Source organism: Dermochelys coriacea, chromosome 21, assembly GCF_009764565.3.
Source record: "Dermochelys coriacea isolate rDerCor1 chromosome 21, rDerCor1.pri.v4, whole genome shotgun sequence".
Lineage (NCBI taxonomy): Eukaryota > Metazoa > Chordata > Testudines > Dermochelyidae > Dermochelys > Dermochelys coriacea.
In genome coordinates, this window is record NC_050088.1 from 15,488,239 (window position 1) to 15,501,785 (window position 13,547).

At 52.6% G+C, this 13,547-nt stretch overlaps 1 protein-coding gene across 6 annotated transcripts in view; it reads left to right on the forward strand.

Moving 5' to 3' along the window:
• SYT2 (synaptotagmin 2) overlaps positions 1-12,609 on the forward strand; it is a 188,572-nt gene extending 175,963 nt beyond the window's left edge. For all 6 annotated transcript variants that reach the window (XM_043500645.1, XM_038380119.2, XM_038380123.2 and 3 more), the window contains 4 exons: positions 381-548; positions 1,599-1,716; positions 5,028-5,161; positions 7,077-12,609. In XM_043500645.1, the coding sequence (XP_043356580.1) occupies positions 381-548; positions 1,599-1,716; positions 5,028-5,161; positions 7,077-7,283 (627 nt within the window). In that variant the 3' untranslated portion in view covers positions 7,284-12,609. The remainder of the gene's footprint in view (positions 1-380; positions 549-1,598; positions 1,717-5,027; positions 5,162-7,076) is intronic.
• The last annotated feature ends 938 nt before the right edge of the window (positions 12,610-13,547 follow it).

Sequence of the window (13,547 nt, forward strand, 5' to 3'; positions counted from 1 at the left end):
ATCTATGAATCCTGCCCCCACCATGCCCCAGTGAGGAACTGCAGGAGGATCTGTACCTCCCCTGGTAGAGGGGCTGCTCCTAGTAAATAATTTACCAGGATGTTGAACGAGAACCAAGGCAGTTGCCCAAACTGCCAAGTTATAAGTACCAACCAGAGCCCTTGGCCCGCACGACATGTGCAGCTGTGTGGCTGAGCAGTGCTATTGCTCTGACACCGCAATTCTGGCCACTCATTGCAAGAATCGGTGAAGGGGTCCCAGCCATAGTCACTGCGGTGCATGATCACTTGTTGGATCCTTCGTCAGCCAATCAGATCCTTTCTTACACCAGGCCCCATGTTGCTATGGCAATGGTTTGCAAGGGTCCTTCTTCATAACAGGTTCCCTACCAAGAGCTGGGTGGGAAAACCTTGGTGATGGCCATCTACGACTTTGATCGCTTCTCCAAGCACGACATCATTGGGGAGGTCAAGGTGCCCATGAACACAGTGGACCTGGGCCAACCCATTGAGGAGTGGAGAGACCTGCAGGGCGGCGAGAAAGAGGAGGTGAGTTGGGAGTGCAAGGAGCGGGCGCATCTGGCCAGCAGGAGGTGGCTTCAAAAATGTGCTCAAAGGGTCAGGATTTGGGATCATCAGGCAGCTGCTGTGCTTTCAAGGTCACCCCAGGAGGGGGGGCTCCTTATAAGTGTTGTCTTTGCAGTTGAGTATTGGTGAGAGGGGGAAAAAGAGGATCCATCCTGCAATGGGAGATTGATAACCTGCAGGAGAGTGGCTTAGTGGCGGGAGAAGGGACAAAGAGTCCTGGGGTCTGTTCCCAGCTATGGCCAGGGAATAGGGTCTCGCAGCTAGAGAAGGGGACTACATGTTAGGACTCCTGGATTCACTTCCAGGTCCGCCATCACCATGGTGTGTGACCTTGGGAAGTCACTTAGCCTTGCTAAGTCAATATAATGCTTATGGAGCTCCCAGGAAATGAGAGGCTCCATTGATTAAGAAAGAAGTGGTGGGGTCATGTGGCTGGCAGTCAGCAGAATGGGGTTTTAGGTCTGACTTTGCCATACCACTGCCCCTCTGTGCCTTGGTTTCCCCAGTTGCACAGTGGGATTAATGATAGAGACGCACCTCACAGGAAGGTTTGTGAGGCCGAACTCAGCACTGTTGGTACAGTGGTCTGACTGCAGGAGCTGGCAAATACTATACTGTGTGTCAGTCCATGTGGAGCTGGGGAGCCCTGTAATGGGGAAACACTCCAATTTAACACGGGCTTTGGCTGTGCCCTGAGACCTGCACTTAACTCAGGTCCCGCTGCCCACTGCAAGGTGTCTTCCTTGTGCAAAAGCCCTGCCTTAAATCTGGTAAAAACTGCTAGAATTGATCTGACTTCTCCCACCAGCTGGGGACTGGCGCTGTCACAGACCTCCTGCCGGCCTGCACCAGCGATGCAGCACAGTGTCCGATGCAGGGGTTAGCTCAATGGGTGAAGGGATTCTTGGATCTCCTCCCATGGTTTCCTGAGGGATTGATTCTCAGTGCAAGTATCCCAGGATACCAGAGCATGGAAAGGCACTGACCTCTGTTTTTCCCCTTGCTCCGCAGCCAGAGAAGCTGGGAGATATCTGCATCTCGCTACGGTACGTGCCCACCGCCGGGAAACTCACCGTTTGTATCCTGGAAGCCAAGAACCTGAAAAAGATGGACGTGGGGGGTCTCTCAGGTAAGAGCAGAGCCACCTTCCAGCACCAGATGGCGCTCCTGAGCCAGCTCAATCCCGCTGCTGACTAACACTCCCCAGGCAGAATTCCTGCCCAGGGCTCAGCACCTTTAAATCAGAAACCCAGCTACTGAGTGTTGTCTGGTGGGGTTATGGAGTCATAGAGCTTAAGGCCAGAAGCAACCACACCGATCATCTAGTCTGAGCCACCCAGCACCTGCACCCTAAACCAAACAACCTAAATTAGCTCCGAGTGTTCCAGCCTAGAGGGGACCAGACTGTTGTGTGCCACCAACAGAGAACAGGAGGGACTGAGGTGCACCAGTGCGCGAGGCCCCTGCAATGGCAGGGAACTGATTATTTGAGGGAGACCCAGATAATCCTGGCAAGTGACCCATGCGATGCAGTCAAGCACCTGAGAGAGAGAATGATCAAGCCAGCTCAGAGCCCTGGCTTACCCCACTCAATGTCCCGTCTCCAGCCATGACCATCCTTGCTGCTTCAAAGGATGGAGACCACTCTCCCACATACATTGGGTTGTGCTGGGGGGGAATTCCTCCCTGATGCCTGCAGGCGACTGGCTTGAAGCATGAGCTTTAGGAACAGAGGGTCTGAGAGCTCCCTCTGCAAAACAATGCTCCAGTGGCCTTCATCTTGTTGTCTTGAGGCCATCACCTCTGCGAGTGGCTGCCCCCAAGCCCCAAGGGAGGGAGCGGGTCTTGCTCCCATTGTGCCCTTTGACTTTTTGTGGGGCTGGGCTCCCCATTGCCTGTGTAGGCACTCACCCCAGTGCAAAGGACAGAGGGACACGGCTCGCTCTGAGGTCAAGGAGTCCCTGAGACACAGGAATCAAGCCCAGGTGGTCATACAGGAGCAGCTGTGATGTACGGTTTCCATCACGGCTGCCCATCTTCCTGTCTGGACCCAAGCTGTCTGCTAGATTGAAGAGCTCAGGTATCTTCCCACCATGTAGGTACTTAGCAGTAGACAGATAGATAAATGGTGTCTGCTTATTGTTCCTGCCCACTCCTGATTTGACAGCAGGTCACTACATTGCATGATGCACTCTGCCTGCTCATACCCCCCCAGTCACAGATATACCCAGCTTGGCTACCCTGCCCTCTACGGTCCCTGCATGCCTGCATGCCCACAAGTAGGGCTCAGAGTAGCAGCCGCGTTAGTCTGTATTCGCAAAAAGAAAAGGCGTACTTGTGGCACCTTAGAGACTAACAAATTTATTTGAGCATAAGTTTTTGTGAGCTCCAGTCACTTCATCGGATGCATTCCTGATGAGAGACGAATGAGAGGGGAAGGCCACTCCCGATGGAGAGTCAATGGTGGAGTATGTCCTGATCTTCTGAGAGAGACTTGCTGAACTCATGGGCCTGGCCAGGGAGAATCTGGCCAGAGCCCAGAAGAAGCAGAAGGTCTGGTATGACCGCACGGTGCGGGCCCACGCCTACGCCACTGGGGATCCAGTGATGGTTCTCATCCCCGTGAGAAAGAACAAACTACAGGCTGCCTGGGAGGGCCCTTTCAAGGTTGTCAAGCAGCTAAATGAGGTAAACTATGTGGTGGAGCTGTCTAACCGGGCGCACCACCGCCGGGTGTACCATGTGAATATGATGAAGCCATATTATGCCAGGGGGGATGTGGGGTTGGCCATGTGTGGACATTGAGAGGAGCAGGGAGATGGTCTTTAGTAGATCTATTCCCTGGGACCAGAGCTGGTTCACCCCCGGAAACAATTCCCCTCTTGGATCAGCTAACCCCTGCCCAGCAAGCTGAGATCGGGGGGTGCTGCATCCGTACCGACAGCTGTTTTCCAACCAGCCTGGACGCACTAATCTGACTGTCCACCGGGTGCAGAAAGGGTCTCATGCACCGATAAGATGCTCCCCCTTTCGAGTCACAGGGAAAACGGCTCAGGACCTGGAAAGAGAGGGCAGAGACATGCTGGCTTTGGGGGTGAGCCAGCCATCAGCCAGCCCTTGGCCTCGCTGGTGGTGCTGGTCCCCAAAAAGGACGGGTTGATCCGGTTCTGTGTGGACTATCGGAAGCTCAATGCCATCGCTGTATCTGATGCCTACCCCATACCCAGGCCTGACGAGCTCCTAGACAAATTGGGAAGAGCTCGATACCCCACCACCATGGACCTTACAAAGGGCTACTGGCAAGTTCCGCTGGATGCAGATGCCCGGCCGAAATCAGCCTTTATCACCCCTCTGGGGCTCTATGAGTTCCTGACCCTGCCTTTCGGCCTCAAGGGAGCGCCGGCCACCTTCCAGTGCCTCGTGGATCAGCTACTGAGGGGGATGGAGAGTTTTGCCATGGCGTATATTGATGACATCTGTGTCTTTAACCAGACCTGGGAGGACCATGTGTCCCAGGTTAGACAAGTGCTGGACCAACTCCAGGAGGCTGGGCTGACTGTAAAAGCAGAGAAGTGCAAGGTGGGGATGGCTGAAGTATCTTACCTGGGCCATTGGGTGGGGAGCGGCCGCCTAAAGCCGGAACCAGCTAAAGAGGAGGTGATCAGAGACTGGCCCGCTCCCCACACCAAAAAGCAGGTCCAAGCCTTTATTGGGTTGGCAGGATACTACTGAAGGTTTGTGCCCCACTTTAGTGCCATAACCACCCCCATCATGGAGCTATGCAAGAAGAGGAAGCCAGACAAGGTGGTCTGGACCGAGCAGTGCCAGGAAGCTTTCTGGGCATTGAAGGAGGTTCTGGCCAGTGGCCCAGTTCTGGCAAACCCAGACTTTGACAAGCCCTTTATGGTGTTCACAGAGGCCTCAGACACGGGACTAAGGGTGGTGTTAATGCAGGAGGATGAAAAGGGGGAGAGACACCCCATCGTGTACCTGAGCAAGAAGTTGCTACCCTGGGAGCAACACTACGCGACCATCGAGAAGGAGTGCCTGGCCATGGTGTGGGCCCTCAAGAAACTAGAGCTACATCTCTTCGGGCGACCACTCTCCCCTGACTTGGCTGCACCAGATGAAAGGAGCCAACGCCAAGCTCCCGAGGTGGAGCCTGCTCCTGCAGGATTATGACATGGACGTGGTCCATGTGAAGGGATGTGCCAACATGATAGTGGATGCGTTGTCCCGGAGAGGGGGCCCTGAACTTCCCTAGGTCACTGGTCAGAGTGACCCTGCTCAGTTCAGTCTCGAAGGGGGATGAAGTGATCTGTAGCTCACGAAAGCTTATGCTCAAATAAGTTTGTTAGTCTCTAAGGTGCCACAAGTACTCCTTTTCTTTTTACAAGTAGGGCTGGCTCTGACCTTTTCTGCTTTGGGTTCTCCCTGCAGATCCATATGTGAAGATCCACCTAATGCAGAATGGCAAGAGGCTGAAGAAGAAGAAAACCACTGTGAAGAAGAAGACCCTGAACCCCTACTTCAATGAGTCCTTCAGCTTCGAGATCCCCTTTGAGCAGATACAGGTTCCCATGCCGAGATTCTCGTCTTGGGAGGTTTGGGGTGGGGCATAGAGATGAGTGAGTGACAGTTCACATGACTGAGTTGGGAGCCTCTGATTGGAGGGATCAGACCTTTCCCCCATGACATCCACCCATATAAGGTGATCACCCAGGCCTTCAGATGATCTAGACACACCCACCCCCCGAGCAGCGGAGGAGATGGAGAGATGGGAGCTGGCATTGGGCCGGTGTTTCATACACGCTAGTACTGAGCAGGAGCTAAGCTCCTCCAGACTGACATGTCCCTGCTGTGTAATGAGGGTGGATGCTTTGAATGCAAGAGGCAGTACAGAAAGCCAGAGTTTACGCTGGGCAAATGCTACCAATATCTCTGTGGCTTGAATGTCAGAGTCACTGGGTGCCTGAGGCTCCCATTGGCCTTGGCTGAAGCTGTGGCTGCTCCATATGCTCTGCATATGAACCCCCTTGTTGTAAATTACAACCACTAGTTCTTAGCCCCCTGCAGCGAGGGTTACTCCTGCCAGTAAGGTCCAGCACCACCTTCAGAAATAACCAATGCTAACGGCAGCCAGCAGGCGGAGGGGCAGAGCTAGTGAGACAAAGACACTGGTGCTGGTCAAAGCAGGGCTAGAGGAGTGGCTCTGTGCTATTGTCTCTCAGCTGCTCCAGGGCTGACCTGCCAGGTTCCAAGCAGAAAGTTGGGTTTTCCCCTGGCCTGCCAGCCTTGCAAACCCCTGAGCCAGGAATCTGAGGCCAAATGGCTCAAAGGAGGGACCTAAAGCTAAGCACCTAAATGCATATTTAGGGCCCTAAGCAAGTCAAGCTGGGTTCTTTTTGCCTCTTGCTTCATCGCCTGTAATGAAAGGCTCATGAATGACCCCCCATCCCCACTGCCCTCAGTGACCCCCATATGGCCCCAGTCTTTTCATCCGCTGCCCTTGGAGACCACTGTGCCCACTGCCCTCGGCAGCCCCCATGCGGTTCTGGCCCCTTCGCCCTCTGGCTTTGGTGAACCCCGTAACGTCACCGGGCCCTTCACTAGTGACCCCTGCGCAGCCCCATCCCCTTCATACTCTGCCCCTCGGGCCCCCAGCACAACCCTGACCCTATCATGCTCTGACCTCAGTGACACCCTTCCCTGCTGCAGCCATGTTACCTTTAATGGTGTGCAGAATGTAACCAATGGGACTCAGGCCTGCTCTCCACCAGCTTGTGGCCCGGTGTAACGCTGCTGGTCAGGGGGGTGCATTTTTTTTTTTTACTGAAATAGTTATCCCAGCACAAGGCCTAGTATGGGTGCAGTTATTCCGGTATAAATAGTATAAATGGTATAAATAGTTATCCCAGCACAAGCCCTAGTATGGGTGCAGTTATTTCGGTATAAAGGTGCCTTCACGCAGCAACAGGTTTAGCAATGCTGGTATTGGCACCTTTATACTTGTAGCACTGCATCCATCCAAGGAGTTTGTACCACTTTAAGTGGACCAGTGGAATTAAAATGGTGCAACATTAGGGTGGGAAATAAGCCCTTAGCTGCATTGGCTCTGCCTATCTAGAGGAAAAGGACGAACTTGCTTCAGAAGCTAAACTCGGACATGGGGAGCAGGTGTTCTGCCGATATCACATAGCCCCTTTTCAGGACAGACCTGCCTCTTTAATATCCATTGCCCCTAAAATGAGAAGGGAGAGCTGTCTGAAGATACAGGGTGAGCTTTGCCTAGCTGCCTGCAGGAGTTGGGAACATGATTCCCATGGGAACAGGTACTCAGATCCATCAGGCATCACTGGACAGGTTGGTACCCATCTCCCAGCTGCAGGGGAATCTTGGCTCCAATAGATTCCCACTGGGTTCTCAGTGGCATTGGGCCATTTTGCAGCTGTGATGCTGGTAATAACACAGCGTTTCTGTGTGCCCCAGAAAGTGCAGGTGGTGATCACTGTCCTGGATTACGACAAACTGGGGAAGAATGAAGCCATCGGCAAAGTATTTGTTGGCTCCAACGCCAGTGGCACGGAGCTGCGGCACTGGTCCGACATGCTGGCTAACCCCAGGCGGCCCATCGCCCAGTGGCACTCCCTGAAGCCGGAAGAAGAGGTGGACGCATCACTTGGGAAGAACAAATAGGAAGCTCCGTAGCCCAGAATAACCTATGGACATTCTAAGCGACCCAGAGCTATCGATACCTCAGTTATGTAACCTTTGGTTTTTGCTTCCATTTTGTTTTAAGCTGCAATACCCTTTGGTTGCTGTGGAAGGGTTTCCAGACAGTTCTGAGCGCTGTCAGGGGAAATGGTTAAAGACAGGGATGGTTCTTTTCATTCTGCAAAGTCGCTTCCTTCCGCTGCATGTCTCATCGTTTCTACGTGCTGTTCTTTGAAAGCGTAAAGCCAGCTTCTGCCGTGGGTCCCAGAGGTGTCAGGCCGTGGCAGGGCATCGTCTTCCTTTCTCTTCGGTTTTACACTGGGACCTTGAAACATTGTGCTAAGGTGACAACTGAGCCTGAACATGTGAGTTGACCAGATACACTGTGCTTGCTTTGGGGATACATACAGCTGGACTAGGCAGGTCGGTGGAGAAGAGCTGTGATGAGCTGTGATGATCACGCAACTGCTTTGACTCCCATCAGCCACCCAGAGAAGTGCGAGGGTAGCCACGTTGGGACTGGAACCTCCAAGGCTCCGTTGAACATCTTAAGATTTAGTTTCTTCTGGTGCGACAGGTGCATTGCTGGGCATACAGCCCCTGGGCTATTGCCACCCGTGTAGGGTATTGAACTTAGGTAGGGTATTGAACCTTGCAGCCCCCTCCCCCCACACATGATTGCCAGAGAAGGGGAGCGGTTACATGGCAGGTGCATGGCTTTGATAACCGAACGTTCAATCTCAGTGCAGGACAGAGCACAAAAGAGTCTTGGTTTGGAAAACGACATCGTGGGATATTTATGTAAATGATCATTGCAAGGCAGGCTTACAGCAGCAGCTGGACGTGAGAGGGGCCCACCCAACCCAAGGCTGATTTACCAAAATGGCTGATTAAAGCCATCCATATGGCTTTAAATGGCATCTTAAATGAAAGCAGCTCTGGGGTGATTTGCATACATGTCCCATCATGCCTTGCACTACTGTACATCTTCTGAAGATGCATGACCTAAAAGTGTACAGAGCCAGATGCATCCCGGGGGAGGGTTTAAGGTACACGGTCTTCAGAACTCAAGGCGAGAGGGTAGAGCTGGGGAGTTAGTGAGGCAGGTGCAAATCCCTCCCGGTGTTCCTGCCAGTGACCCAATGGTACAGAGTTACTCAGTGAGCTGCTCAAATGTGGTGATAGAGCTGCTATGTGACTAGAGTGCTCACTCCAGCCTTCCTGTTGAAGCTGGTCCACTTTAATTAACTGTTATTTGGGCCCCAGCAAAGTCAGAAGCTGTCTATTGCTCAGTGGTCTGGGCCAGCCCCTGAGATGTTGGACGTGTTGATTTAATTCCTGCCTCTGCTTGCTGAGAGTAAGAGTCGGTTAAGTGCTCTTATCCTTGTTCTTGCCTGTGGAAGCTTGGCCGCTTCCATTAAGTATTAGTTGGGCCCACTCAAGGGTTAAGATCACTCTGTAGTCCAGTGGTTAGTGTACTTGCCTATGTTGTGGGTGAGCCTAGTGCCAGTCTCCCCTGTGCCCCCTAAGAAGGGGTTTGGACAGGGATTTCCTTCCTCCCAGGTGACTGAGGTAGGGGGGTAGTCCTTGTTTAAATCCCATCTCCTTTGCAGGAGCTATTGTCTTCCTGGGATGGAGGTCAGTCCCTGGGATGTGGGCCAATTAATATTTAATTAAAACCAGACCCCCCCCTCTGAATCAGAATTAAGCCTCAAACCTGGATTGCCTACACCCCAGCTGCAGAGCATAACTACAGGGGAACTCACAGCAGGAAGGTCTCAATCTCCCTGCGTGAAGTTGTTCCACTTTATAGTTTAATTAATTCAGTAGGTATTGGGCTACACAGAGAGAGAAGGGAGCTGTGTTTCAGTCCCTCACTAGCCCAGTGGTTATGGGACTTACCAGGCATGGTCAGGCTGTGAGTTTGATTCCTTTGCTAGGGAGCCCGCTGAGTGCTGTGGAGGCAGTGAGCATCTCAAACCAGGTGGGTAGCTTCAGAGAATGTCTTCTGTGCCCAAAACACAGTTGCCTCGTAGAAATATTGTGGTTATAAACTCTGCCAGTGGGGCACTCCACTAGTAGCTAATGCAGCCAGAGCCCCACCTTTGTGGCCCTGACAAGGGCGTAGGGCACTGGAACCAGGCTCTCCCACACTCCAGCTTGGGCCTTAACCACTGGGCCAGAGGGAATTGCCTAGCTGAGCACTGTCCATCTCCCCAATTGACACTGTTCCACGCTGTAGTTGGGCCAGAGACCCAGCCCAAGCAGTTGACTTTCTAGCCCAGTAGGAGTGGCCCTCAGCTGGGCTGTGTGAGTGTCAGGATTAAGCCCCTATCTAGATGTGTGTGTATGAAATTGTCTACACTGCCTGAGTCTAGGCAGCACCCTTACGTGGGGGCGTGCGCCTGCAGGGCTTTGCTTCCCGGCACAAACGAGACTTTTCACAGCAGGCAGCACCACCCCTCCAACCCAGCCCAGAGGCTGGGCCGCTCCAGCAAAGGCTGCCATCAAATCTGAGTCAGCCTCAAACTTGGCTCTCCCACTCTCCAGGGGCTGAGCCTGACCCCGGGGGAAGCCAGGCCTTGAGGCTCTGGCACTCACTCTCTGCCCTGTGAAGCTGTTCTACGTCATAGTGTTAACTAAGCATTGCACTGGGAGAGGAAAAAGGGCAGTTGGGATGGTCTCGGGGCCCAGAGTTGCTATAAAGTCTGGGGCAGCTGGGAGTTGTGGGCTAACAGGAAGCCTGGTAAATGCTAGCCAGGAGCACACCCAGGGTGAGAGACAGCTCAAATGCTGTGTGTCTGGCTTTGCCATGAAACCCCTAGAGAGAATATCAGTCACTGGTGCCCATGGGGTGGGTGAGTAGCTGGCCCAGGTGGCAGGGGTGCTCTCTCACCCCCTTCCAGCATCATACACAGCTAAGAGGGGAAGCACATTGGCTAAGCACATTTAGCCCCAAAGGCTAAAGTATCTGCTGTTTACCACAGGGCCTGCTGCCTGATGAACCCAGTCCAGTTCCTTTGCCTTCCGCCAGATATAGGCCATATTCCCCCCTCCCCCAAAGAGCAGTAAATGTCTTTTCAGGGGGCCAGGACTGGACCTATAAAGAAACAGGCTCTTGTCCTGCCCCTGCTAGAGCGTTTCCTGAAGTAACAAGAAGAAACCATCCACCCTTCCCAATTCGGTCCACTCTGTACCTGAGAAGACCAAACCAGTTTCCCATTTACTGGCTCTAAGGGACCTTCAACATTAGTGGCTTTGCTTTGGTTGAACCAGCGCATTGGATAGTAGCATCTGATACGTATCCACACTGTGGTTTCCTTTCCTTCTGTGAGTCCAGTCCTGTTTTATTCTGAACCTTTTGCATAATATCCCTCAAAGGACCTCGCTGCAGCCCCGTGCCAGCCAGTGCTGGAGCATCCTTGCAAATCTCCCTGATCACCAGCTACGTTTTCCTCGCAATGTGGCTTGGCCTATGGAAGTGTCTTCCCAGGAAAAGTTGTGACTGGCCATGCCTCTAGCAAATGTTCTAGTAGGACAGCTCCTGCCTGGGACTGTATCCAGGCTTTCCAGCCACACAGCTTGTGGTTTAGAGAAGCAGACTGCAGCACCAAGCAGCTGCTGACATATTTTTGTGAGTACGAAGAGCAAGGAGAGCCAGAGTAGTAAGTTTTGGTGTGGCCAAGGGCATGGGCCCAGCAGTCTGGGACATCTCACAGGAGGTGGAATTTACCCACGCCCAGAGTGTCTAGGTCATGGGGAGAGAGGTGGACAGTTTCACACCCCTTACCCCCTAATACAATTGGGGAATGTTTCACTCCCAACCCCCTCTCCACCCTACTCTTTCCCTCTAACAATTATTTATCCTGTATTTGTACATGCCCCCCCCAACCCTTACCTTTTAAGTCCTGCTGGAGCTTCAATATTTAATCAGTAGGAGAGCTCCATGCACCCACGAGCCTGGCCGTGGGGCAGTCGCACTAATGGGAACTAGGGAAGCGTACATTTGTTCCCAGTTCTAAGGCCACGAGGTTGCAGGAGGGAGCCCTCATGGAGTTCTGGATCCATACATGAGCTTTAAACACAAGCGAGCCTGACTGCTGCTTATCTGGCATTGCTGCACAACGGCAAAGGCCAGGAGGTCCAAGGAGCAGAGGTAGCGATTCCACACAGCAGAGCGGCTAAGCTCTGCACCCGGATGTCTCAGAACTCCTGCTGCCTTCGCGTGACAGGAAAGTGAGCAAAGCAGCCCTCAGCGGGTTACAAGCATGATCTAATGAGTGTCCCCTTTTCTTAAAGGGCGGTGCATATGCCTGTGATAGACACAGTTGTACCACCCCCTCCATTCCAAAATTAGAGTTAGGCCAAGAAAGTGAAAGGTTAATGGGCTTTTTATGAACCAAGGTGACCTAATAAACACACCAGAGCTCAGTGATGGTGACACAAGCAGACGAATTAATTTACTCAGGAGAGTAAACCCAACATGCTCTGCTTTCACGCCAGGCCTTGGACTGTTGCCCCATACTATTTACTTCCATTGTTGGGGTCCCTAAATCAGCATCTAAGTCCGTGTCTCACCACTGCCTGGACTATCGGTCAGTTTATTATTACAGATAATACTAAGGGTGTTAAAAAAAAATCATGTCTGGGACTGGGGAAGAGAAAGTAATTGGGTGAGCAGAATGGGAGTTCAACATACCCGCCTTTGGATTAGCACAGGACACAAGTGGTGGGTGGGGCACAGGAGGGACAACACCCCTCTTCCATTTTGCTCCCCGCTCCACGGGCCTCTATCAGACATCAACTCCTTTGAAGTGGACAATGCACCCCCGGAATTGAGTCCTGCTCTATTGAATTTGGCACATTTTTAACTTGGACTGTTTAAATGTGTCTGGGGGAGAAGGGGGGTGGGGACTGTGACTTTAATCCCCCCCCCTTTTTTTTTTAAAGGGAAAAAAGCTTCCCCCCCCCACCTAGTCAAGCCATCTGAGCCACATCCAAAATCCCTTCTTGTATATGTAGTTATTTATATATAGCTCGCTAGGACAACCAGCCAGCCTTGGTACCACTGCATGACAGATCACCACAACGTACCTAGCAGCATGCTGAGCAGAGAATCCAGATGCTTTTTTACGCCTCTGAGCCGTCGTCCACTGGGCAGAACATATACAGGCTGCAGCATTATTTTTAAAATGGGGCCTGAGGGGGTTTATTTTCCCCAAGAGGCTCGAGTGAGCCCTATAAAAAAACAACCTCTTATTGCCCAAGGCAGCAGGCTTAACATGATCAGTTTATTTCCAATTTAAAAGAAATAAAATAAAATAAAATGGTAAGGAACAAAGCATGCCTGCCGCATTCACAAATGTTTGAGGGGTAAATAACAAGCCAGTAGGGGAATAATTTCATGTGTGTCTTGTAATCTATCCGTGCAAAACTGTACCTTGTTCAATTTATGCCATGTCCAGTAGCATTGTGGCTTTGGCGTTCTGTCCCGTGTTGATGCATTTTATTGTCAAAGCAAACTTAGAAGCCATATTAGACCACGGCCTGCCAGGATCCTCGCCTGGGATGGGCCAACAGGTGATCCTCTGTGTTCTCCTGGCCCCTCTTGGTAACGTCTCTCCCTGTGTTTTATGAAGGATCTCCCAAGCCCTCATCCTGGGGGAGGGCTGGCTCAGGACACTAGCCTTTGCCATGGCCTGGAGGTTAGTCCTCACCATGGCTTGGAGCTACATCCAAGCTGGAGCCCCATACAGCTGGGTTTGGAATGTCACGGTTTGAAACGCTGGGATCTCGTTCTTACACGCCGGGGCAAATGCTGGAGCTCCTTCGGCAGACGAGTGTGGCCCGAATCCGAACCCCCTGAGCGCCTCGGTGCTAGCTCTAACCAGTCTGATGGAGGCTGAGGTCCTGTCTGTTGTATCATGAGCTTCTTTGGGGGACAGAGACTGCCACTGATTTCAGGCCCGCTATTGCTCCTGCCACAGCCTGATCCTGGCTCTCCAGCTAGGCACTGGGGCAACTGAGCAGGTTTCAGACTCCGTATCCGAGCAGGGATGGGTAGGGCGACTGCCCCTCTGGATCAAGGGCAGCTGCCAGGCCATCTATGCAACCCCTGGACAGCAGGGCTCCATGGGATGGAAGTTGCTCAAGTTCCTGCCATTGGGGCCAAGCTGTAACATTTTAACCAGCTCTCGAGCCCCCTGGGGAGACAGGAGTGGGTTTAGGGGCAGACAGAGCATCATG